The 27,646-nt window shown below is 37.6% G+C and overlaps 1 protein-coding gene across 1 annotated transcript in view; it reads left to right on the forward strand.

Annotated features, from left to right (window-relative positions):
- myom2b (myomesin 2b) overlaps positions 1–22,121 on the forward strand; it is a 51,988-nt gene extending 29,867 nt beyond the window's left edge. The window contains exons 29-36 of the mRNA XM_059566795.1: positions 96–183; positions 288–326; positions 1,487–1,592; positions 2,374–2,537; positions 6,852–6,888; positions 9,459–9,481; positions 9,577–9,632; positions 21,516–22,121. Coding sequence (XP_059422778.1) covers positions 96–183; positions 288–326; positions 1,487–1,592; positions 2,374–2,537; positions 6,852–6,888; positions 9,459–9,481; positions 9,577–9,632; positions 21,516–21,947 — 945 coding nt within the window. The 3' untranslated portion in view covers positions 21,948–22,121. The remainder of the gene's footprint in view (positions 1–95; positions 184–287; positions 327–1,486; positions 1,593–2,373; positions 2,538–6,851; positions 6,889–9,458; positions 9,482–9,576; positions 9,633–21,515) is intronic.
- Positions 22,122–27,646: the final 5,525 nt, after the last annotated feature.

Raw genomic sequence — 27,646 nt, forward strand, 5'->3', positions numbered from 1 at the left:
CTGCTGTTAATGCTCTAAAAAAAAGCATCACTCAGGTGGCCTGTTTTTTGAGATGCTGTATTTTTTTTCTTCAATTTTTTATCCTGATAATCTAGTTCTCCAAGAGGGATGTGGGACTATATAAAGCAACCATCACCGATGACAGAGGCCAAGATGTGTCACAGATTGATGTTTCTGGCAAAGGTACCATCTCTCAGGATTGTCTTATCAAATATAGACAAATGTAAATGTGTGCTGGAAAATGTTCCATAAAACGTGTATTAAAGATGTCTTTTTCTCGCCCACAGCTTTTGATGACATCATTAACAAGCTCAGTCGTCTCGCTGGTGTGTATGACATTATTGTCATTTGGCTCTTTAAAGCCAGGATGTTTTTACTCGTGTTAATATCAACTGATTTTAAATCAACCGTCTTCCACCCTTCTCTCATCTTCTAAATCTGAGTCTAAATCTGGTCATCTAACTTAAAATGGACCAGAACTTCAATTAGGAACTTTTTATGGTTCCCATACTGTAGTTCATTTTTAGTGCTGTGCTGGAGCTGTTGGGGTCTTGGTGATGAATTGTATGACTGAAACCCAAGAGTGACTCTGATACTCTTATGCTAAAAAGCATGCCATGATGATTTGGTGTTTACGTAATTCTTCTGAAAACATATCCATATTTAAAAAATAAATAAATAAGCACAACAGTAAAGCCATCTGATTAAAATTCATATACACAGTAGATAAAGATACTACTATATTACAATTTTATAAAACTAATTTCACGCTTTTAAGCATAAGCTGTTAATTCAAAAAGATTGTTAGAAACATAAGTTCAGTCAAGTGTGTCCAAACTTTAGACTGGTAAAATATATAACAATAATTTAAATAAAATATATATTTTTTGAGCCCTGTGATGGATCCATCTGGGGTGCTTCTCTGTTATTGACTTGGGACCCTTGAATAGACTATAGAATCCCTGTGATTCTACACAAACAGTGAATTACAGTAATGAGAATTTGTAAGGAAACTTTGCGTGATTATTTTTTCTCACCATGCAAAACTAATTGTATTTTTTTTCTTTAAGCAAAATATAGTTGATTTCTTTCTGATTTTGAGGTCAAATATGACTTAAATATGATTTTGAGGTTAAGTATGTTTCATCAGATTCAAAAATGTGTTTATACACAATTAATGTGAACTACAGTGGTTCAGCAATCCACTGCACTTCTACCCACTTCAGTTTCCATTGTACTAAAACAATTCTTGTTCTTTCTCCCAAAAAACAAACAAACAAAATAAAATAAAATGAAAACAGTAAAAAGATCATTTTTGAAGAGAAAAAAAAACACTCATTCATTGTAGCTGGGTGCCTATTTGAAAATCTCTGCATAAATAGCAAAGCTTTAACACATGGTGAATCACAGCAATGCAGCTTTTTGTCCAACCAGCCTGTATTGGTGAATTTTAAGATCTCTTTCCTTCTTGTTTGGACCTGGACAGGATCCAGCGCCTCTGAGTTGTCGATTCAGTGCACTGCGGAGGGCATTATGCTTCAGTGCCATATGAAATATTACACAGAGGAGATGAAGATCCATTGGAAACAAAAGTATGCACATTTTCCACTCTCAATTGAAACGATTTCCTAGAAAAAAAAAAAAAAAAAAAAAAGATACACAAATACCATTAAAATTAAATGCACATGCCTCTTCATGTCCCCAGGCATGACAACGACTCTACATGTAAACATGATTTTCAGATTTTGGTCTATAGTTTTGTGTTGGTTAAATGTGAGGTGTACAAAATAAATGACTATTGAACTACAGGAAATTACAAGAATAAAGAGTCTGTCTTGTTTCTCGCTCTGTTGCCAACACAAAACAAATCATTCTGATTGCAGTTGCCTAATGCTCTGCCCTGGAGGTGATTCAGTAGCATGTGAAATTCTAACGTAGTGAGAAAAGCCTCTTCCTGCTCGTATGGCTTCTTAAATCCCTGTATTAGCATTTTGAAGTGGCTATTCTGGGTCTTTCCTCCCCCTGTTGCACGTTTTGAATCACACGCAGAGCAGGTATTAGTGCAGGGGAAAATTTCACATTCAGTTGCGACAAAAAAAAAACACCCGCCGTGTCTAATTTTACACTAGGGACATGCTAATTTGATGCCCCACTTGAAAAAAAAGGCATGTCTAACGTTTTGAGTCCATTTACACTATGGAAAATTAGCAAACAATTGATCTTAAAAAGGGACTGGGATTAAATGTGCCTTCCTTGTAACATGTTAAAAGCATGCATGTGATTGTATTGGCTTTGTATTGTCATTCAGTGATAAACAGATAATAATGTGTTTTTTTTTTTGTATTCATTTACTCTGTATTCATTTACTTCAAGGGATTCTAAAATTGCTGCATCAGAAAGGATGAGAATTGGTGGCAACCCAGCAATGGCAACTTTGGAGATAGTCGAACCTACTGATAAGGATAAAGGAATGTACACTATTGAGATTGTGGATCCCGAGAAGACACATTCTCGTACCCTGGACCTCTCTGGACAGCGTGAGTTGTAAAAACAAACGATCTCATGTGTTGACTAAAGACACCTAATTTTACCAGCTATGACACAGTAAAATAAATAAAGTCTAAATAACATTCATCAATACATTATACTACTAATTATTTCTAAAAAGTAACTAATATGAATTGTTGTTGTACACTTATAATACCTTCTGTAGCTATTGTTGCAAACATTTGCAGTGAGCAAGTAGGAAGTTTTATTCCTTACTGAATGGTGCAATATGCACTATCAACTTAATTCACTTAACTACAAGCTCCAATCTTCAGCACAATGGTAACCACAAGATTTGAAGGGATGGTTCACTTTCAAATTAAATTTTGATATGTTTTAGCTTACCTCAAGGGCATCAAAGATGTAGGTGTCTTTGTTTCCGCAGTAGTTCCCATTTTGATATTTTTAGGTCAAACCGTTCTTGTCTGTGACTCATATAATGGAGGTCTATTGTCACCACCTCAAAGAGCATGCACAGAGGAGTCCAAATTAAACAATTCCCCATAGTAAGTACACATTGTTGACCTAAGACACGAAACGAGCGGTTTGTTTAAGAAAACGAACAGTATTTATATCGTTTTTACCTCTTGTGCACAACCACGTCCAACTGATCTGAGGGCACGCGTGCTTCCTGTTGTTGTGTGACATTTGCGCATGCTCTGGCTTAGTCTGCGCAAGCACGGAATGCCCCGGAAGTTATCTCTCGCGCGTGTACGTCACTCATTGTTTACACTTACTGTCTATGGTTTACACAGAGATTTCGGAAGTGTTACCTTTCACTGTGAAGATCTAAACATATTTAGACGTACAGTAAATTGCAGGGGAAGACGTTTTCAATATATCAACAGACAACGTTGAATTTTTTTCACAACCATATTTATTTGAACCAGAATACACAGATCAAGTATTCAGAGTAATGGAGGAAGCATCCCCTGCAGGCAACACGTCTTCAAGCCTCAGAGAGACAGAGATCTCTTCAAAATTGGTGGTGTTTTAGTAGCAAGTGTTGTGAGATGCCAACAGAAGGGGAGAGCCAATGTTTTCACAACTAGCTACAGGACGACGATGAGGACATTGACAGTATCATATCACACACCTGCCTGACTGAAGATCCTGAGTTTTCTCTGCTGTTGAGTCGCAGCGTTTTGCACGTTGTGTTTTGTTTGCCACGTATAAACTGGAGGCGACGTCCAAGGCCAGAGGGACCGAATCGCTCGCACGCCGTCGATAGAGTGAGTAATGTGTTGTATTTTTATTATAATCGCAATGATTATAGGGTGCATTATAAACAAATTAATTAATTACAATTACTGCATTATATTTCAGACAGTGCATATTGGTGGCGTATCATGTGGTAAACAGTAAACAATGAGTGACGTACACGCGCGAGAGATCACTTCTGGCGCTTTCCGCGTGCACACGTCACATCAGGAAGCACGCGCGCCATCAGATCAGTTGGACGTGGTTGTGTACAAGAGGTAAAAATGATATAAATACTGTTTGTTTTCTTACACAAACCGCTCGTTTCCTGTCTTAGTTCATCAATGTGTTCTTACAATGGGTAATTGTTTAATTTGGACTCCTCTGTGCATGCTCTTTGAGGTGGTGACCATAGACCTCCATTATATGAGTCACAGACAAGAATGGTTTGACCTAAAAATATCAAAATGGAAACTATTGCTGAAACAAAGACACCTACATCTTGGATGTCCTTGAGGTAAGCTAAAACATACCAAAATTTTATTTGAATGTGAACTTTCCCTTTAACTGAACATTTAATAGGTTTTCCCTTTAGTTAAACATAAAATATCATATGTCCGATCCAGCCCTATGCAAAGTGTGCTGAAAACTACTCGGTTACGCATGTAACCCTTGTTCCCTGAAGGGGGAAATGGAGATGTCATGTCGGTGATGACCGACGAATTGTGATCTTGCTAGAGAGACCAATGCACTTAGAGTGTAAACTAAACGAGCCAATGCACATTGGCATGCCATTATTGCATCCAGCTGCCACCGATCACCGCGTGAGTATAAGAGTCAGCAAGTGCACCACATTCATTCATGTTTTCGCTAAGGAGACAAGCCGGTAAACCGGCAGCTAAGTGGTGGTACAGCAACTGTGGCGATGGAATGTGACGTCTCTGTTCCCTCCTTCAGGGAACAAGGGTTACTTATGTAACTGAGATGTTACCTTTCAGTCGGTCACTCTCGACTTCACATCGGTGATGGCCAATGGGATTCCTTCCAACACGCCACAGGTGCTGCCTCCTCCAGTGCCACCCAATGCTGGAGGACTCAACAGAGTCTGCCTGGTCAGGGGACTCTCTGGAGAACTAGGCACCCAGGATGCCGCAAGCCCACTCTGAACTGTGCCTCTCAGTGCCACTACCCGTTTGAGGTGAGAACACAGGAGGAAACTGGTTCAACACACAGGCTATATAACCTAGAGAACATGTTAGGACTTGTCCAGCCCGCAGTTCTACGAATTTCCCAGCGCCCAGGATGATGTGACACTCCTGGTGGAGTGAGCACGCAGCCTGAGCGGGCAGGACACACCTTATGCTTCATAGGAAAAGGTGATGGCATCCAGTGGGCCATCCTATGCTTGGAGACAGCTTTCCCCTTCTGCTGTCCACCGTACAAAGAGCTGTTCTGAGGTCCTAAAGCTCTGAGTTCTATCCACATACTGTTGCTGTGAGCATACAGGACAGAGCAAAGCTAGGGCTGGGTCTGCCTCCTCCAAGGGTAGCGATTGCAGGTTCACCACCTGGTCCCTGAAGGGAGTGGTAGGAACCTTGGGTACTTAGCCTAGCTATGGTCTCAGTGTTTCACTGGAATCAGCCGGCCCAAGCTCAAGGCACGATTCATAGACCAAAAATGCCTGCAGGTTCCCCTCTTGATCGAGGCAAATGCAGTCAGGAGCAGGGTTTTCATATAAAAATGTCAACTCGACTGTCTGCAAAGGCTCGAAGGGGGACGTTTGCCGGGCTCCTAGCACCAATGCCAAACCCCAAGAGGGCAGGGAGGGAGGCCTAGGAGGATTTAACTTCCTGGCCCCCCTAAGAAACTTGTCTCCAGATCAACCTCCAGAGCAGCTGAACCACCTAGGGGTGGAGTCTCCACTCTCCCAGAAGTGCTGCTCAATTCAACACTCCCAGGATGTGGATGGCACAAAAGGAACCTCAGATGCTTCTGACTCCAAAGGAGGAGGTGGCTCGCGAGTTGCAACAAGCGACGGGAGCGTAAACCTCCTTGCCAGCAACTCGAGGCTATTGATATGCCAGTGCAGTTGGGGACCCATCCAGATCCCTGATACTGCATGCCATTGTACCTGGCCACCCAGCCGGTGGCCAAAGCATCCATGCATCCAACAGCTGCAGCCATTTGACCCTGGAGCCTCCCAGAGGTATTAAGAGAAAAAAGTACAAAACAAACAAACAAACAAACACTTCCTCCTCATTTCGTTTTAAGGGGCAGAGATATGGTTGTAAATATCACAGGAAGTTATATCTGTTTTGGCATAAAACAACCTTGACTAAACATTATAATTGGACCTTGTGTATTTGTGTGTGGGGGGGGGGGTTATGCAAAATGTATGATGTCTTTAAAAGGGTGCATTGTGAAAAAGAAACCAATTACATCTAACCTTAACTAAGTATCAAATGAAATACTTCAACAACAGCTCAAACAGTTTTAACCTCACTACCAGAATAGGCATTAATAAGAAAAACACATAATTGCTAGAGGTGATGGCAAGACTGCCATGTGAAGTGTTTTTTGTCTATTTTTGTAGCTTTTTCCACTCCAAAACACTACACCACAAGAGTTATAACAAAGATGGTCAACTCAAACTCTTGTTATCGCATTGATCTTGTCTAGACATGTTTATAATTGGAAGTAAATGCTACTGTTGCAGCTGCACACACAGGAAATGTATTTAGGGAAATCCAGGGATGAAAAAATGCTGTTATAGTATCAAAGGTGCAGATACTGGCAGTGGTCTCAGTTAGTCCACTGACTGTTTGATGACAAACATAATCAAGGGCTGGTATCTGACAGGTCATGCGATTTGCTGAATGTTGACAGTAATGAGTAGGGGAAGAAGATCTATTTCCAGCGAAGCAGGAAAACAATGCTATTAAAATAATGAGAGCTGATTTTCTTTTTATGCCATGCCTCCGGGACAAGTCTCGGTGAATAGAGAGACAGTGCTGTTTTCCTTAAAAACAAAAAAAAAGTATTTATGTTTTATATGCTCTTAACTTTTATTATTTTTTTCCCTGAACCCCCCCCCCCCACCGTAGTCTACGACAACGCCTACGCAGAATTCCAGAGACTCAAGTAAGATAACCAGTGCATCAGACCACCACATTGCTTTCCACATCCTAAATGTTTAGAGATGCAAAGCATGTGAGCTGTACATCAGTGTTTTGGTAAAATATTAAAGGGATAGTTCACCCAAAAATGAAAATCATGTCATTAATAACTCACCCTCATGTCGTTCCAAACCAGTAAGACCTCCATTTATCTTCGGAACAGAGTTTAAGATATTTTAGATTTATTCCGAGAGCTCTCAGTCCCTCCATTGAAGCTGTGTGAACAGTATACTGTCCATGTCCAGAAAGGTAAGAAAAACATCATCAAAGTAGTCCATGTGACATCAGAGGGTCAGTTAGAATTTTCTGAAGCATCGAAAATACATAAAATACACAAAAATAGCAAAAACTACGACTTTATTCAGCATTGTCTTCTCTTCCGTGTCTGTTGTAAGACAGTTCAAAACAAAGCTTTGTCATATCCGGTTCGCGAATGAATCATTTGATGTAACCGGATCTTTTTGAACCAGTTCACCAAATAGAACTGAATCATTTTAAACGGTTCACGTCTCCAATACGCATTAATTCACAAATGACTTAAGCTGTTAACTTTTTTAATGTGGCTGACACTCTGAATTCAAACAAGCCAATATCCCGGAGTAATTCATTTACTCAAACAGTACACTGACTGAACTGCTGTGAAGAGAGAGATGAACACCGAGCCAGATGCATCGGTTTTCGGATCACCAGGAGTTCTTTCTGACAGTTCGATTCAATAAACCGGTTGAAGAAAACAGTTCACCGGTTCTTTTGCGCTCGACGTAATGGGCGTCATTGGCGATGACTGCAAGCCTTCAGTTTACCTGGGCTCATAACATTAGCACAGAATCAGTTCAGAATCAATCACCAAAAGAATCAGTTCGGTTCAGACGCTCTGTGTGTCGGTTTGCTTCACGCTGAATCACACATGCGCAGTGCTTTTCTAAATCAAGGAAAACAGGAGATGCTAGTCAAATTGCTACACTAGATGAGAAAGTAATCTGTCTATAAATATCTTGGTTTCCTTTTAGAAGAAAATTTGTCTTTCAAACAGCATATAGAGGGTCTAACAAAAAAACTAAGAGTAAAGTTGGGTTTCTATTTCTATTATAGAAACAAAGGATGTTTCTCTTTTAGTACAAAAAAAAAACACTTATACGAACAACATTTTTGTCAATGCTGGATTATGGTGATATTTTATATATGCATGCAAACAAAGCTTCTTTGAAAATGCTGGATTCAATATATCATGCAGCACTAAGATTTGTGACTAAATCCAATTTTCGTACTCATCATTGCAACTTGTATGAGAGTGTTGGTTGGCCATCCCTGCACAATCGCAGGCTGGAACACTGGTATATTTTTCTTTTTAAGGCCATACTTGGTAAACTGCCTCCTTACTTATGTTCTCTTCTGACTCCAAAAGTCACTACCAGGAAGTGTAATCTTAGATCAAATCATTTATGATATCCCACGAACGCGAACTGTCTTAGGTGAAAGTGCTTTTAAAGTTTTTGCACCTTTTTCCTGGTATAAATTGCAGAATAAGCTCAAATTTGACTATTTACCGACAATGACACAATTTAAAATGAGGATAAAAAACTATTTGAGTACTAAATGCACATGTGCTGTTACTGAGTGCTGCTGGTGAATATGTTGAGATGATGTTTAAATTGCCTAAATGTATTTTTCTTTTAAATGTTTGTATATGTATTTTTAAAATGGAACTATTATTCTGCCGTCTTGGCCAGGATTCCCTTGAAAAAGAGATTCTGAATCTCAATGGGATTATTTCCTGGTAAATAAAGGTAAATAAAATATAACCAGCTCCTCGGTTCTCGAATCGGACACGTCTGACAGAAACGGTTCTTGACTCGTGAACGAGTCATTATCTGGCTTGGCTCGGTGTTCATCCTCAGTTCTCTCTTCACAGCAGTTCAGTCAGTGTACTGTTTGAGTAAATTAATTACTCCTGGATATTGGTTTGTTTGAACTCAGAGGAAGTGTCAGCCACATTAAAAAAGTTAACAGCTTAAGTCATTTGCGGATAAATGCGTATTGGAGACGCGAACCGTTTAAAGCGATTCAGTTCGATTTGGTGAACTGTTTCAAAAAGATCCAGTTACATCGAATGATTCGTTCGCGAACCAGATATGACAAACTGCTTTGTTTTGAACTGTCTTATAACAGACACGGAAGAGAAGACAATGCTGAATAAAGTCGTAGTTTTTGCTATTTTTGGACCAAAATGTATGTTCGATGCTTCAAAAAAATTCTAACTGACCCTCTGATGTCACATGGACTACTTTGATTATGTTTTTCTTACCTTTCTGGACATGGACAGTATACCGTGCACACAGTTTCAATGGAGGGACTAAGAGCTCTCGGACTAAATCTAAAATATCTTAAACTGTGTTCCAAAAATAAACGGAGGTCTTACGGGTTTGGAACAACATGAGGGTAAGTTATTAATGACATAATTTTGCAAATTGGGCGAACTAACCCTTTAAGGACTGCTAATGAACTCAACATTGCTATTCTTCTTTTGCCCTTCAGAGCGGAAGCATATGCTGAAAAGAGTGAGTATACTCAATCACTCCCAAAACTCTCGGGGGTCCTGCTTTGATATGTAATTATATTCCTAAAATTAACTTTGTGATGTTTTCGTTGTCAGATCGTGGCAAAGTGGTTGGTGGTCTTCCTGATGTTGCGACTATCATGGAAAAGAAGGTTTGTTTAAGCTTATTATGTGCGAGCCATAAAACAATAATAATAACAATAATAATTGTGAAAAATAGACCAAAATGCATAAAGAAATTTAATTCTGATATGACTTCTCTTTGAAGAGAATTTGCGCAGAATGTCAGGGTTACACCCTTACTCTTTTTTGAAGGACATTCTGGGATTTTTAATGACCACAGAGAGTCAGGTCCTTGGGCTGCAGGCTAATGTGGGTGCTGGCATCAAAACAGATGTGATTTAAATGTGGCTAATGTTTCAGCTCATCTAATCTCTTCTGGAAGCTGATTTCAACTGGAGGGAGCATAATAGCTAAAAGTAGAGTCCCCTTGTTTTGTATGAACCCTTGGTATTTCTAACTGACTCGATCCTAATGATCTGAGTGCTCTGTTAGGTTTATATTCAGTTAGCATATCTGCAATGTATTTAGGTCATAGCTCATTGAGTGGTTTATAAACAAGTACTTTAAATCAATCCTAAATATAACTTGAAGCCAGTGTAAGGACCTGAGGACTACTGTAGTTTGAAATGCTCAGATTTTCTGGTTATAGTCAGATGAGCTGCAGCTGTCTAATAGTTTTCTTGGGATGGCCGGTGAGGAGACCATTTCAATAGTCCACCCTGCTTGTAATAAAGGCAGGAACAAGTTTCTCCAAGTCTTGCCTGGAAACAAAATATCAAATTCTTACAATATTTTTGAGGTGATAGTATGCTGATTTAGTTACTTTGATTTGATTACTGAAATTAAGGTCTGTCTCCAGAATCACACAAAGATTCTTGACTTGATGTTTAGTTTTTTGACCTCTAGAATCAAGGTACAGTAGGTAGCCAACCAGAGTGAGCTTTTTACTGCCGCGAGTGCCGCCACCACCATATCTGCAAAGTGCATTTGCACGAGTGGCGCTTTAACCACAAGTTATAAAACAAATGCATCAAAGCAAATTTTCGCAAATAGCCGTCAGCTTTGCCTAGCAGATGTGTTACATTTGATGGTTGTAGTCAGGGAAAATGAAAGAAAAACACTGTAGTTAAAATATTTAATATTCACAGATGAAAATTTCGTAGGCCTACTTAAGAAGTTATGTGCATTTCTTAGAACAAATTCAACCAGGATAAATGTCAAGCCAAATGAGCCCGTTCTTATATTTTCTCTAAGCTGCACAGTATTACACCATATTTTAGGTCTAAAACATTTAACTTTTAACATCGTTTTGCATCAGAGCATTAAAAGTGGGTAGCTTATTTTAATGGGCTAGGCTACATACATGGATCTATATGCAAAATGTCAATATACTCACATATTAGACCTATTTGTCACGAGTAAATATTATTTAATTTTTTATTTAAAAATTCATTGGATGAATTTGGTTTGTTTAAGAAGAATGGATGGATTATAAAACGTCTTCACATTTAAACTCAAGTTCTCTCATTATAATCAACAAAGTGCACACAATATAATAAGAGCTTGATTAATTTACAACTTCAGTGATTTTAAAGGGAGCTGCCTTTGCTTTTATACATATATATATATATATATATTTAGATAAAACAAACAAAAATAATAATAATTTGCAGATGCATTTAAATGCAGGAGTGTACACTATTCTTCAAAGGTCCCATATTGTCAAAGTTGAAATTTCCTGGCTTTTTTCATGATAACTTTTTAACTATTATATACATTTCAAAACAGTCAGTCCACAGTAAAATGCACACAGCCTGCTTAAAGTAGCTGTGATTTTTCTTGAACCATTGTGACTTCCGTATAAAGTTGATGTCAGCACTACACAGTAACCTTCTTCAGGTAATAAACCTTCTGACAGGATTATTACTATGAGGTGGATCACATCTAATGTGTATAGCAAAGACAAACTAATCATGTCTATCTAGCACGTCATGTTGAAAATGTACATACATTTCAATTTCAGCAGGCAACTATTTTTACAGCTACATTATTGGGTAACACTTTAGAATACCGTTTCTTACTTACTGCATAACTAATAAGGAATTATTGAAGAACTAACAGGTGATTATTCATTAAGACTATTTTACAGTACATGTCCTTATAGTATACTTACAGTGTATTTATCTAAGAAAGTTCTGCTAATACAAGGTAACTACATGGGGTAGGGTTAGGTATAGGGGTAGGTTCAGGGTTAGTACCCAGTTATTACATAGTTACTGTAATTACTATAATAAGTACATAGTATGTACATTAGGAACAGGACTGTAAAATAAAGTGCTACCTTTAACTCACTACTGTTAATTACTAAGGAAGATGTGTTAACTAATCAGTATGTAATATAATTTTATGATTGTGTTAAGTAACAGTTAGCTAATCAATAACTAATGAATTCTGTCATACCTACTGAAGAACTACTATTAATTATCTACTAGTTAGGGTTCAAGAAAACTAACTATGAAGTAAAGTTCAGTTTAGAATAGGCCTGCTGTTTCAGGTTCGAAATAAGTCCTGCAGAATTATTTGATAATTATTTATTAATTACTAATGGGTTCCCTATGTTTTCACTTTAGAATACTGTTTCAGGTTCTAAGTAATTCTTGAGGAATTATCTAATAATTATTTATTAATTACAAATGGGTTCCCAATATTTTCACTTTAGAATAGGCCTAATGTTTCAGGTTTGAAATAAGTCCTGCAGAATTATTTAATAAATCTTTATTAATTACTAATTGGTTACCTGTATTTTCACTTTTCCTCAGGCTTTCCTTACATAAAGAAATTGAATTAATGGTAATGTGGTATATGCTGATGAGGCACACATACAGTACTATATATAAAATATAAAAAGTAAGGTAATTATCGCAAAGCACTGCAGTCAAGTCAAGTCAAGTCACCTTTATTTATATAGCGCTTTAAACAAAATACATTGCGTCAAAGCAGCTGAACAACATTCATTAGGAAAACAGTGTGTCAATAATGCAAAATGATAGTTAAAGGCAGTTCATCATTGAATTCAGTGATGTCATCTCTGTTCAGTTAAATAGTGTCTGTGCATTTATTTGCAATCAAGTCAACGATATCGCTGTAGATGAAGTGACCCCAACTAAGCAAGCCAGAGGCGACAGCAGCAAGGAACCGAAACTCCATCGGTGACAGAATGGAGAAAAAAACCTTGGGAGAAACCAGGCTCAGTTGGGGGGCCAGTTCTCCTCTGACTAGACGAAACCAGTAGTTCAATTCCAGGCTGCAGCAAAGTCAGATTGTGCAGAAGAATCATCTGTTTCCTGTGGTCTTGTCCTGGTGGTCCTCTGAGACAAGGTCTTTACAGGGGATCTGTATCTGGGGCTCTAGTTGTCCAGGTCTCCGCTGTCTTTCAGGGCAGTAGAGGTCCTTTTTAGGTGCTGATCCACCATCTGGTGTGGATACGTACTGGATCCGGGTGACTGCAGTGACCCTCTGATCTGGATACAGACTGGATCTGGTGGCTACGGTGACCTCGGAATAAGAGAGAAACAGACAAATATTAGCATAGATGCCATTCTTCTAATGATGTAGCAAGTACATAGGGTGTTATGGGAAGTGTTCACGGTTCCGGTTTACCTAATTAATGCAGCCTAAAAATCCTTTAATGGATTTGGATATTAAAAGCATATTAGTATGTTATGTGTACGCCAGGTTAAAGAGATGGGTCTTTAATCTAGATTTAAACTGCAAGAGTGTGTCTGCCTCCCCAACAATGTTAGGTAGGTAATTCCAGAGTTTAGGCGCCAAATAGGAAAAGGATCTGCCGCCCGCAGTTGATTTTGATATTCTAGGTATTATCAAATTGCCTGAGTTTTGAGAATGTAGCTGACGTAGAGGATTATAATGTAAAAGGAGCTCATTCACATACTGAGGTGCTAAACCATTCAGGGCTTTATAAGTAATAAGCAATATTTTAAAATCTATACGATGTTTGATAGGGAGCCAGTGCAGTGTTGACAGGACCGGGCTAATATGGTCATACTTCCTGGTTCTAGTAAGAACTCTTGCTGCTGCATTTTGGACTAGCTGTAGTTTGTTTACTAAGCGTGCAGAACAACCACCCGATAAAGCATTACAATAATCTAACCTTGAGATCATAAATGCATGGATTAACATTTCTGCATTTGACATTGAGAGCATAGGCCGTAATTTAGATATATTTTTGAGTTGGAAAAATGCAGTGGCTTTCTAAGGAAAGATTGCGATCAAATAGCACACCTAAGTTCCTAACTGATGATGAAGAATTGACAGAGCAACCATCAAGTCTAAGACAGTGTTCTAGGTTATTACAAGCAGAGTTTTTAGGTCCTATAATTAACACCTCTGTTTTTTCAGAATTTAGCAGTAAGAAATTACTCGTCATCCAGTTTTTTATATTGACTATGCATTCCATTAGTTTTTTCAAATTGGTGTGTTTCACCGGGCCGTGAAGAAATATAGAGCTGAGTATCATCAGCATAACAGTGAAAGTTAACACCATGTTTCCTGATGATATCTCCCAAGGGTAACATATAAAGCATGAAGAGTAGCGGCCCTAGTACTGAGCCTTGAGGTACTCCATACTGCACTTGTGATCGATATGATACATCTTCATTCACTGCTACGAACTGATGGCGGTCATATAAGTACGATTTAAACCATGCTAATGCACTTCCATTAATGCCAACAAAGTGTTCAAGTCTATGCAAAAGAATGTTGTGGTCAATTGTGTCAAACGCAGCACTAAGATCCAATAAAACTAATAGAGAAATACACCCACGATCAGATGATAAGAGTAGATAATTTGTAACTCTAAGGAGAGCAGTCTCAGTACTATGAGACGGACTGGAAATCCTCACATATACCATTTTTCTCTAAGAAGGAATATAATTGTGAGTATACCACCTTTTCTAGTATCCTGGACAGAAAAGGGAGATTCAAGATTGGTCTATAATTAACTAGTTCGTTGGGGTCAAGTTGTGGTTTTTTGATGAGAGGCTTAATAACAGCCAGTTTGAAGGTTTTGGGGGACATATCCTAATGACAATGAGGAATTAATAATAGTCAGAAGAGGATCTATGACTTCAGGAAGCACCTCTTTTAGGAGCTTAGATGGTATAGGGTCTAACATACATGTTGTTGGTTTAACAATTTTATACAATTCTTCCTCTCCTATAGAAGAGAAGGAGTGGAACTGTTCCTCAGGGGGTCTATAGTGCACTGTCTGATGCGATACTGTAGCTGACGGCTGAATGGTTGCAATTTTATCTCTAATAGTATAGATTTTAGAAGTAAAGTAGTTCATAAAGTCATTACAGCTGTGGTGTTGTGGTGTTGGGAAAACACTTGTTGAGGCTTTATTTTCCGTTAATTTAGCCACTGTATTGAATAAATACCTGGGGTTATGTTTGTTTTCTTCTAAAAGAGAAGAAAAGTAATCGGATCTAGCAGTTTTTAATGCTTTTCTGTAGGATAGGTTACTTTCCCGCCAACCAATACGAAATACCTCTAGTTTTGTTTTCCTCCAGCTGCGCTCCATTTTTCGGGCTGCTCTCTTTAGGGTGCGAGTATGCTCATTATACCATGGTGTCCAACTGTTTTCCTTAACCTTCCTTAAGCATAGAGGAGCAACTGTATTTAAAGTGCTAGAAAAGAGAGAGTCCATAGTTTCTGTTACATCATCAAGTTGTTCTGAGGTTTTGGATATGCTAAGGAATTTGGATACATCAGGAAGATAACTTAAAAAGCAGTCTTTTGTGGTAGAAGTGATGGTTCTTCCATACTTGTAACAAGAAGTAGAATTTACAATTTTGGCTATATGAAGTTTGCACAAAACTAAATAATGATCTGAGATATCATCACTTGGCTGCATAATTTCAACACTATCAACATCAATTCCATGTGACAGTATTAAATCTAGAGTATGATTTCGACAATGAGTAGGTCCTGAAAAGTGTTGTCTAACCCCAATAGATTTCAGAATGTCTATAAATGCTGATCCCAATGCATCTTTTTCATTATCAACATGGATATTAAAATCACCAACTATTAAAACTTTATCCTGCAGCCAGAACTAACTCGGATTGTAAAATCACCAAACTCTTTAATAAAGTCTGTATGGTGCCCTGGTGGCCTGTATACAGTAGCCAGTACAAACATAACAGGGGATTTATCATTAACATTTGTTTCTCTGGATAATGTCATATGAAGCACCATTACTTCAAACGAGTTATACTTGAAGCCTGCCCTCTGAGAAATCCTGAAAACGTTGTTATAAATTGAAGCAACACCTCACCCTTTGCCTTTTGGACGCGGCTCATGTTTATAACAGTAATCTTGGGGGGTGGACTCATTTAAAATAATGTAATCATCAGGTTTTAGCCAGGTTTCTGTCAAACAGAGCACATCCATATTATGATCAGTGATCATATTATTTACAAAAAGTGTTTTCGTAGAAAGGGATCTGATATTCAATAAGCCAAGCTTTATCATTTGTTTATCCATATTGCATCTGTTTTTTATTTGTTGAACCTCAATTAAATTGTTAATCTTAACTTGGTTTGGTCGTTTTTTGTATTTTCTAGTTCAGGGAACAGACACAGTAACTCCCGGTAAACATTTGACTATGGTGGCTGGTGTCTCTATATTCACGTTCCGTACAATAGAATCACCAATAACTAGAGCACTTTCATCAGGCTTCTCAGTGGGTGCATCACTGAGTGGGGAGAACCTGTTTAATGTTTTGATCGGAACAGAAGAGCGGTGTTTTGACCCACGACTACGCTGCCTCACTGTCACCCAGTTGCCCTGCTGCAGGGGCTCTGTTGCCGGAACCGAACAATGTACAGGAATCCCTGAGCTAGACGCATCCAAAGCCGTATCTAGAGCCCTAACATTCTTACTGTCCTCAATTAAAGTTTGGATGCGTGTCTCTAATTCTGAAATCTTCTCTGTCAGCCTAACTATTTCCCTGCATTTATCACATGTGAATCCCTCATCTGCGACAGAGATAGATAAACTGTACATGTGGCAAGAGGTGCAAATAACAATAGCAGGAGCAGCCATTACTCACCGTGTTTGATGAAATATTCTTACTGCGGTTGTTTGATGAACTTGTGAAAAACTGGAGCGAGAGAGAGGAGAGGAGAAAAGAAAACAGCGATAGGTTCGAATGAAAATGCTAATGACAAGCTAATGAGTGCTAACGCTTTGCAGGTGTACTGCACTCACGGATATAAAATAAAAGTGAACGATCAAAATAAATCTGATAAGATTGATCGATAATATCAGAAATATGGTGTGAATTAAGTTATATTTTATCACTTTAAAAAACAGAGAGTCATAGTAAGATAAAGATTCTAGAGAAAAAATAAAAATAAAAACAGCTACACGGAGCTACGATTAGCTACAGAAGGCCAACAGGAAGTAGAGAAAACATTGTCCAACAGCGACACCCGCAGTCAGGGAGTGAGAGATGTACAAACAAATCGTGGTAAGGAGTCGTGGTAAGGTTCCTACTGGAAGCTGATTTCTTACAAAACACTCACAAAACAATTCATTACACAGGCAAAACCTCTGTAAAATGTATTGCATTTATTAATATTGCATTTTTATACTTTTACAACAGCTAATAACTTTTATATGAAAGGGTCACAATTTAGTGAAATTGTGTATAACTGTTCATTAGTAGTTTCTTCATAGTTATTTTTCTTGAACCCTAACTAGTAGATAATTAATAGTAGTTCTTCAGTAGGTATGACAGAATTCATTAGTTATTGATTAGCTAACTGTTACTTAACACAATCATAAAATTGTATTACATACTGATTAATTAACATATCTTCCTAAGTAGTTAACAGTAGTGAGTTAAGTGTTAATGAAAAATTACCTGTTTGTTCTTCAATAATTCCTTTTTAGTTATGTAGTAAGTAAGAAACAATATTCTAAAGTGTTCTAAAGCCACAATAAATCACAACAATGTATATACAACTACAAATTATTATATATATCATCAATTAGTTATTTTACACAATTGCACGGACATTTTTTCTTACATGGTTTGACTGGGCCACCTTCAGATTCCTCTTTGTTTTGCTGCCTCCAGCTAGCGCTGTGACGTAAGCTGACCCTAGTTACCTGTGGTTTGCCTGGCGATGCGGCACTCAGAAAACAGGCCAAACAATATTAATTAGACAGGCTAAAGAGAAGAAGGAAACAGACTCATTGCATTTGCTGTCAGAAAGAATTTCACTGGGAATCTGACTTGGGGGAGCAAAAAGAGTATGGGTGTTGTTTAAGTTACTGTTTATAAGGTTTGAGAAAAAGGTCTGTCTAGTTGTGGCTAGTTTCACATTAAAAGCATGAAGGCTGTTTTTATAGATGCTATAGTGAATTTCAAGTATCATCTTCCATTTAAGGATTGTTTGTGGGTCCATGCGCATGCTGAATCAGGTCAAAAGTGTTCAAAACAGTTATAATTTATTTTCTTTTTTATGCAGCATATGGTGAAATGGAGAGAGACAGAGGAGACTGTTGACAAAGGAATTATTAAATTCTTGTTATATCGACGTAAATGTTGTATTGTTGTATTTTTGTTTTCTTTGCTTACAAAAAGTATTTTCATTGCTTCATAAAGTTACGGTTTAACCACTGATGGCAGATGGACTATTCTGACGATGTCGTTCATACTTTTCTGGGCCTTGACAGTGTAACTTACTTGGCAGTTAATGGGACAGTCACAAGCCTCATGTTTTTCATCTAAAATATCTTAAATTGTTTTCCGAAGATGAACAAGCTTTTACTGGTTTGGAACGACATGGGGGTAGGTGGAGTGTCCCTTCAAATGCTTTAATCTATTGTCTTGGCATATAGGTGGTGATTGAATACCAGTGTTTGAAAGCCTTGTCGTAGCTGTATCTGGGGTAGAGGAGGCTACTGCAACAATACGAGATACTCATGACAATCTGATGTCTCGAGTGCCTTTGGGTCTCATTCCCTGTCTGTGCCATTGATTAGTGTGTCGATCAGTTTGGCTTGTTCCCCTACACTTGGTATAAACCGTTTAGATTCACAGGACTCTCCAGCTGTAGGGGGTCCGTGATGACGATCTGCTGCATGCTCTTCCCTGTTTTGGAAGTCCAGCATGTAACTTTGTTTCAAGTACCACAATTCTTTGTAGAAGTCTGTGGCAGTTCATTTAGCAAATAGATTCCACAAGAGGCATTTTCTTTCTTGTCTGTTTGAATGTAGGTAGCTGTGTTTTCCTGTCTCCGGAATGAAGGCTGCTGGCAGTGGGGGCCAATAGTCTTCTCTTTCTTAGTATTATTCCAGACCCGAAAAGTTTTTAGTTTACTGTTTGTGACAAAAATTTGTTGTTTGAGCCCTGTGCTGATCTGCTGAAGTTAAAATCTTAGAAAAATCTGAGAAAAGTACATAAACAGGGACAACAGAGAAGTAAGCAAGAGCATCCGAACAGTAGTGAAGCCAGAAGCATAAATCCTTGTCTATAAACATAATTTGTCTATAAACATAATTTCAGGAATTTAGGCAAAAGCCTTTAGATCAAAAGGTTTTTAAGATCATAAGAAACTAATTGTGTCCAAACTTTTACGCTGCCAAATGGTGTATGCAAGTGTTGGCTTGAGGTAAGTGCAGTACAATAGCTTACTGACCTTGTCTATCTGAAGTTGAAACCAATCTTTCAACTGCAATGTTTTGACCACACCTGGTAAACTCAGTAAACCCAGGCATTTTTGTATTATGAAATAGCCTGTGATGGACTTTTTGCATAAAGCAAACTGAAATAACTACTAATTAACTACCAACTAATTAGCCCCATAGACTTCCAGTGACTTACAAAGACCCATAGACTTCCGGTGACTTAGTAGTCTTACTCTAAAAACAAAAGTTAATCTACCTCAAAAAGTAGTCACATATCAAAAGGATGTTTTATATATCTTTATGTAAATTAAAGTAAATAATTTTATTTTACTGAATAATTCTTGTAAGTGCCAGATTAAAATGATCGGTCACGCTTGTTAAGGGGCCAATTCTCTCTATTAACTACTTGCTTAATCGCATGCATATTACTCATCATATTGGCTGTTTATTAGTACTTATCAGCACATATTATTGCCTTATTCTGCATGACCATATTTTAGATCCCTTAATCCTAAAACTACCTTACTAACAATTATTAAGCAGCAAATTAGCATTTTATTGAGGCAAAAGTCATAGTTAATAGTTAGATAATAGTGGCTGTAACTGTAACATCAGCCCATAGACATCAATTGAAAATGCTTAACTGTACCCATGGCTTTTGTTTGCTATTAGAAACTGAGCAATGAGACAACATAATTTTTTCTGTGGTAATCACCATTATGCCTCAAATGTTGTCAATGGACCTAAACTTGCATTGCACCCAGAGCATTCATGGAGAGCTGTAGCCAATGCATTAGTGATCAGTATTGCCGCAGGCAGTCGTGCCGGTGAGTGCCATTCCGTGGCTCTTCACTTCAGCCCTGAGAGTGTGCGCTGGAGGGCATCATACTCCTCCACTCCCTGAGATCTGTTCATTGTCTTTGGCCTCATAATCCATTGCTTGCAAGCAGCATGAAGCCAGCTTGGGGAATATGGTGCATTCTGCCAGTGAAAGGATATTGGTGGGATTAGGATTCGCTTGAATAGTTGATGCTGGAAATGCCTGGCATCCTTTTTTCTTTCAGATCAAATAAACATAGCGGGTCAGAGGCTCTCGGATCCATTAAAGCAAACATGAGGTGAACTCATGTGGGAGATGAGACCTTTCACATGATGATCTGCAGAGGTCACATACACAGGGGGTTTCCAGTGAGAGCTCCCCACCGCAGGGCTTCTTACTGTATATCTGAGTTTTCATTGAGCTGCTCTTCTCCCTAAAAAGCCCAAATGAGTCACTTTGTTGAAATCCATTACTGTGAAATGTCATGTAAACTGGAAAAAATTCCTACTGTGGCATAATAGAAGCAACATAAATCTAAAAACTGCATTAGATTTATGTTGTCATGTAGAGGCTAGAAAAAATTCTTAAAGTAAAAAAAAAAAAATGCAGCAAGAAGTTGTAGATGTACAAATTATTTAAAAGGGTCATTTCTGTTCTGCAGTACATTTTAAATGTATTTATTTATGTGGTAATGTAAGTAAATGACCCTGGATCACAAAACTAGTCTTAAGTCTCACAAGTATATTTGTAGCAATAGCCAACAATACATTGTATGTGCCAAAATTAATTAATTGTTCATTAATAATTTTCTTTTATGCCAAAAATCATTAGGATATTAAGTAAAGATCACGATCCATGAAGATATATAGTACATTTCCTACTATAAATTTATCAAAACTAAATTTTTGATTAGTAATATGCATTACAAAGGACTTCATTTGGACAACTTTAAAGGTGGTTTTCTCAGTATTTTTATTTTTATTTTTTTGCACCCCCAGATTCCAGATTTTCAAATAGTTGCATCTCAGCCAAATATTGTCCAATCCTAACAAATCATACATAAATGGGAAGCTTATTTGTTCAATAAATTGACCATTATGACTGGTTTTATGGTCCAGGGTCATATATAATTTACACATGTAAAAATATATTGAATATATGTAAAATGGTATATTTAAAGTATATTTAAATACAAATATATTTTATAAATCGATTCTAATAATAATTGTTAAAGAATAATACATAGGATTTTTAGTTGCCATTGCACCATCAGAATATCATATTATCATTCGGAATTATGTGCATTTGCTTAACGTAGTTAAGCTGTTTCTCATATTTATGCCTTTAGCATGATAATGACAAGCTACTTCCTCTGAGAATGCTTTTAGATTAAATATGCATTATGCATTTGGTTTTTCCTTTTCTTCAGACTCTGAGTCTGACCTGCACAGTCTGCGGTGACCCCAAACCTCTAGTCAGCTGGTCTAAGAATGATCAAGAAGTAGAACCCGGCGATCAGTACGTCATTGCCATGGACTCAGGCAAGTTCGCCAGCCTCACTATCAAAGGCGTGTCCCTGGAGGACTCCGGCAAATACACCATGACAGTCCAAAACAAGTATGGCGGCGAGTCAGTGGACATCGTCGTCAGCGTGTACAAACACGGCGACAGGGTTCCGGACATCAAACCCACACCCTCACCCAAGAGGATCATGGCTCCTACGGTTCCCATCGTAATTCCCACTGCTAAGCCTGCCACCCCAGCCCCTGCTGTGGCCAAGTCTCCTGCTCCTCCCCAAAATGCCAAATCCTCTGCTCCGCCCCGTGGCATGAAGTCCCCCACTCCCAGCAGGAAGAAGTAACAGCATAGCCCTTGCCTCTCATTCACCCCAAAAACACAAAAACAACTAGATTAACATTTCCGTTAGGCAATATCAGTGTTTGCAAGGCAGCAAAGTTTGGGTTTAGGTTTTGGTCTTGTTTTCTTCCAGCTGTCAACAGTCTATCAACAAATCCAACCTAGTTTATTATATGGCTATAAAGGAGTAATGGTGTTTTTTTTCTGATTTAAAAAATCTTTGTAATCATGTGCAGACAATATAAATAGTTTGTAGGTTGATTCCCCTGTAAAGTGTTAAACATTAGCTGCATCTGAAATCAAATACTGTCTAATAGGTACTTAATTTTTAATTTTTTTTTACTTACTTCACGCCCATTAAAAAAAGTATGTTCTATACATCTTGGTGGTAGAAGTAAATAATCCTGCCTGCTGTTTTTCAGATACTATGAATTCAGACATACTACTCTTTTGGTGTACTGTTTTTTTCACATACTATATAGTATGAAAGAAGGCATATTTGGACAAAATTTTTAGCTCTGTGTTGCTCGTTTGTTTGAGCATCCATAGCAACTCGACACATCAACTTTTGCGCAACCAATGTTGTGAGATTAGGAAGGGGATATTGGTTTGACCAGTAGAATATGGGTTCAGCAAACCTGTTTAAAACTATTGTGTTTGGTGACACTAATGAAGCTGAATTAAAGGGTTGCTTTACCCCAAAATGAAAATGTTTTCATTAATCATCCACCCTCGTGTCATTCTAAACCCATAACACAAATTAAGATATTTTTGATGCATTCTGCTGTTTGTGTTCAGTGGATACTCTCCAAAATTGGGCTCCAGTGACACACTGAAATAGAACTTAATTAAGGCATCATTATATAATAAATTAAAATAAGACTAGATTATTAGTGTGCAATTAGTTAACTGAGCATTAGAAAATAGCAAAGTTAAATATGGACAAAGAAAACATGAAAACCAAAAAACATAGCAATCTGTAAAATGAGCATGTGCATTGCTCAAACCCAAACCAGAATATTTGAGGAATATCAGTGTAATGCTGCCTTGCAAACACTGTAATTGAACTATAGTGCATAAATCAGTGAATAAAGAAAGTAGAATTGAAAAGTAGGTAGTATTTTTCACCCCGAATTCATCATCGTATCATAAAATGAGCAAGCATCTAATATGAAAAGAAAGAGAGTAGAAAGTGTGTGTGAGGGAGGGTGGGGCAAGTTATATTTAGTGCCACGAGAAAATGTGTGAAACAGTTTGTCATCTGGGTTGCCTAAGCTGAGTGGGCCTCTAATGAATTTGGCTCCCTCTCCCCTGAGGTGGTTGGGGGAAAAGCTTTGATGTTAGTTTATTAAATCTCGGTTTAAAAGCTGCTCCTTCAGTTAGCCACTGAAATCCAGAGGCTTTTTTTTTTTTTTGCTTTCTTCGGTTGATGGATGGCCTTAAAGTGAAGGACCCAGCGGCAGCCACGAGACCATCAGTGCTCCTCTCAACCTCGTCTCACGTCCTCACCTTTTTCTCTTGGTTTTGTGTTAATAAAAGAGTTGGAAATCACTACCCGTGCCGTCCCTGCCTTTACATCATACACAAACACACACACACACACACACACACACACACACACACTCTCTGATAGTAAAATATGAATGTGATTACAGAAGCTACTGGCCAATCTGAAACGCATCAGCACTTTTCTTCGGCTCTTGGGCCAGTTGTACTTCACAAATCATTTCATGTATATGGAACACCTAGCTTGAGGTGCTTTGCTGCCAAGAATGCACCACTACCCTCTAATTCACAAAGCATGACTTGGCAATTTGGGTTGCCTGGCAAATCTCCAATCAGAATCACTTTTACCTCTTTTGAAATAAATGCATGTGGTATACAGCGACCACAAAGTGAAACTCGAAAAAACATTCTTTGTTGTGCTAAATAACACACTATTAAACCAAGTGGACAAAAAAATGCTTCTACAGTAGATCTTTTCTCTTTACCTTTCTTCATCAGTTTTGTTCATAGAGTTTTAATAAACTGGCGTGCCAGTGATTTTTAGTGGATGTATAAAGTCTGTTCTCCTCAAGTTCACACAGGTGCACTGTAATTCGTCACAGTAAATAAGAACATGATCCATCAATGTTTCACAACTACAAAGTGGTACTTTTTGACTTCATTTTGAACAGTACATCTATTGTTTTAATATCTGAAACCCAACAAACAAGTGTTTGAATGAAAAGCATGCTTGCTGTATTTTTTCTGTCAAATAAATACCACTTTTTTTAGTATTGTGTTATTTGGTGAAAACATTCCTGTGTAGGCAGAACCGATCCTCCATATATGCAAAATACGCAAGCTGTTAGGGCCCCCGAAACACCAGGGGGCCCCCTTGCTCTCGATGATTTCATTAAAGTTGAATTTTTTAATTTGGCCAGTGGTTATGAAAGCATGAATGATAATCAATTTTAATGCAGTGCACTGTCACCCTTTCTACATAAAATAATCAGTCAAATCATGTAACGTGAATGTCATACAGTCTTGCTCGAGACTGATAAAACGAGTTGAAAGCGTACCGAGCCATGGAAGAGACACTGTTTTTCAAGCACTTTCTGTGAGCACAATTCAAGATGGAGTGAAACACAGACAGTTTTGCTAGTTTTTATGCAACCCTTCTCTTGATTTTATACTTAAAAAAAAAAAAAAAACTGTGAGTCTGTTAGATGTTTTTTTTTTTTTTATGTTAAGAACCTGATAGATTTTAAAGTGTGCAATGCAAACTCTTATTCAGGCCTCTGTAGCTATGTTCCCAGTGTTGCTTTTTATAATTTGGCTTCTCCTATAATATTTAAATAATGAAGTCATATTTTTTAATAATAACAAGCAGTGGCACTGTTTCAGTTTTTTTTTCTGATTAAATAACTTTAGTAATCAGTTCACTTCAATGGGAATTTGATTGGAACAATTAAAAAGTAGGAAATTGAACTTGTTTCGATTTGAAACGTGACTTTAATTAAAATATGACAATTTAATCAGTGAAATTATTTGCTTTGAACTCACAGATTTCTATGGCAACACACTATCTCAACAAATCCCTTCCAAGACATGAGGCGCATCAGTTCATAATTTTATGCAACAGAAAGCATTGACAATATCACACACAGCCTGGAAATGTCATTGCTGCATGATAGACGATCCGCAGTGAATTCTAATGGAGTCATTGTTGTAGTTCTGTTGCTGACCAGTGCTTGCATGGCAGACTGACCACCAAACATGGTCCTGTGAGACTGAACACCACATGGTGGCACTGGTGTCCCATTATGAAATCTCTGCAACCTGCAGTCACCCAATGGAAGAAAAAAGACACAATACCAGATTACTGGGCTCGGTTTTACACTTTGATTTCCAGTGAGAAAACAAACCTGAAAAGTATGTAATGTGAACAAAATAAGGTCCCTCTAACACCGTAATTCAGTGAGTTTGATGTATTAGTATGGGAAACATGATCAAACAAAAAGCATTACATGATAGGACTGGACAAAATAGCTGAAAAAAAAAAAACCTTCAGTATTTATTTTAAATCAAATGAACTATAGTTTCAATCAAACAGCTATTAGTGTAAATTTAAACAAATTTTATCATTTATATACATCTATATGGAAGTGCACATTAGCCCTAGTGAAAAAGCTATGTTTTACTACATATCTTTTCAACATTGTATGCATGCAAAATGGCACACTGACACTTCTGTGAATGTTGTGTGAGGATGCAAACAAATACCTGAATAAGGAATTTGAACTGGTTTGAACTGATTCAGGTCAGTAAATCAAATTTACCAATAATTTTCATCACAATATTTGCCTCTGGTCTTAAGGGAGCCTGGAGTTTACACAGAGTAAACAAATGTGTGCAAATCCATTGCTTGCAAAGGGAAGGAAGTGTCACATGTTATTTACCAATAAGTTGAGAAGTTGAGCAGTTCAGTTGTACTTTTGGAAATACATTTTATTGTATTTCTGCTTTATTTCAAGTTGGATCTTTCCTTTTCTTTAGTGTGTAGGTACTCTGAATCAAAGCTACCAAAACATATCTTTAATGTATCTATAATAATATAATAAAAAATCAAATTTTGTCTCTAATAATAATAAAAATAATAGCACTGAGTAAAGGTCAAATTGTGATTTTATTTATTAATAATTATTATTTATTTTATTTTTTTATTATTGGTTGGTCACTCTTAGAATTTTTTCGTCCAAGAGCATATTTAAAAATGATACTACTTCCCGCTAAATTAATTCTGAATAACCGGCACGTAAATGGAAAAAGTTATAATGTTTTATTGAAGAGCCCCTTGGGAATCCCACAACAAAAAATATATATAATACATAATAGAATCTGAGACTACTTTGAAGTTAAAAAAGTTTGCTATTGTTATCACTGCTGAGTGCACACAGCATTTTCACTGGCAGATAATCTGAGTGTGGGTGAGCATGCTTTGAAGATGTGCTAGCTTCCACTGCACTGAGTAAAAAAGAAAGCAATGCCAACAGAAAATGTCTAGATTCTTATAAACACGAACGGCTGCTTAAAATGAGAGTGGTAGCGCTGTGAGGCTTGTCAGCTGTTCACACTACACTCCGTTTCATTAACAAAAATTAAAAGTTCCTCTCAAACTATCTCTTATCTTTTACAGCCTAAATTCACTCGCCTGATGTTCTTATGTACCATCTAAACTATCAAATGGAAATGGAAGGGTCTTATTCATGTGCATTTAGCATCTGAGAGAACAAAATGAATTAAATCTTTCTGAAAACGCTGTCTTACAACCAGCCTTCATCTTGTCTATTGTCCAGGTGTCTTACACTATTGATGAATCTGATGTGCTTTTGCAGCCGTGGCTTTCATCATCACTAACACAAAGGAGCGGTAAAATTAGTGCATGTTTCAAGATGTTATAGATCTAAGATACAGTATAAAAACATGTTTTATTTGCTATAACTAGGAAATGAAGACAAAGACTTCGGTTTCCAATTTTTCTAATTTCTTTTTTGTCTTGTTGTAAGAGAACTTTCGCAGAAGACCGTTTCTTTGTTGACCATATGGAAAAAGGTTTTTTATTTATTTTTTATTTTTTAACAATCATCTCAAGTTGCTTCATCTTTACTCATGGGAACTCAGTTATAGATTAATCACCTGAGCCATGAATGTCAAATAACTAATATTAGGACAGCTCTGATTGGTTGTCCTAAACTCTTCACCACATGCTAAAAACAGAATGGGTTATTCTTTTCTTTTTTTTTTTACCTGAACGCTGAGTTGAGAGTGATTGGTAAAGACGATGGGTTGATTTGACCCAATTCGGTTGATTATTTTTTCAGAATCAGTAACCCGAACAGTGTTGGGAGTTGGGAATGTGGATGCAAGATCCAACCATTCTCTGAATGCTGATACCACTTTGTCTATCCGTGTTTGTGACAGCAACGTGTGAAAAGTAGAAGAAAACTAATCGAAACTTTGAAACTGCCTGCAGTGAAGACTGTGTTCTTTTAAAACTTGAGGGTTTTGTTGGAGTTTTTTCCCTCACACCAAAATCACTCAAGCAGTGACCGGTGACTGGTGAGCAGGAACTGAGAAAGCCAAAATAATGTTTGAGAGAAGTGATTAAAATGCTTTAATCCTGTCGATTCTGTATAATACACACGCTTTTTCTGACTG

The sequence above is a fragment of the Carassius carassius genome, chromosome 14 (genome assembly GCF_963082965.1).
Source record: "Carassius carassius chromosome 14, fCarCar2.1, whole genome shotgun sequence".
NCBI classification, from domain to species: Eukaryota; Metazoa; Chordata; class Actinopteri; order Cypriniformes; family Cyprinidae; genus Carassius; species Carassius carassius.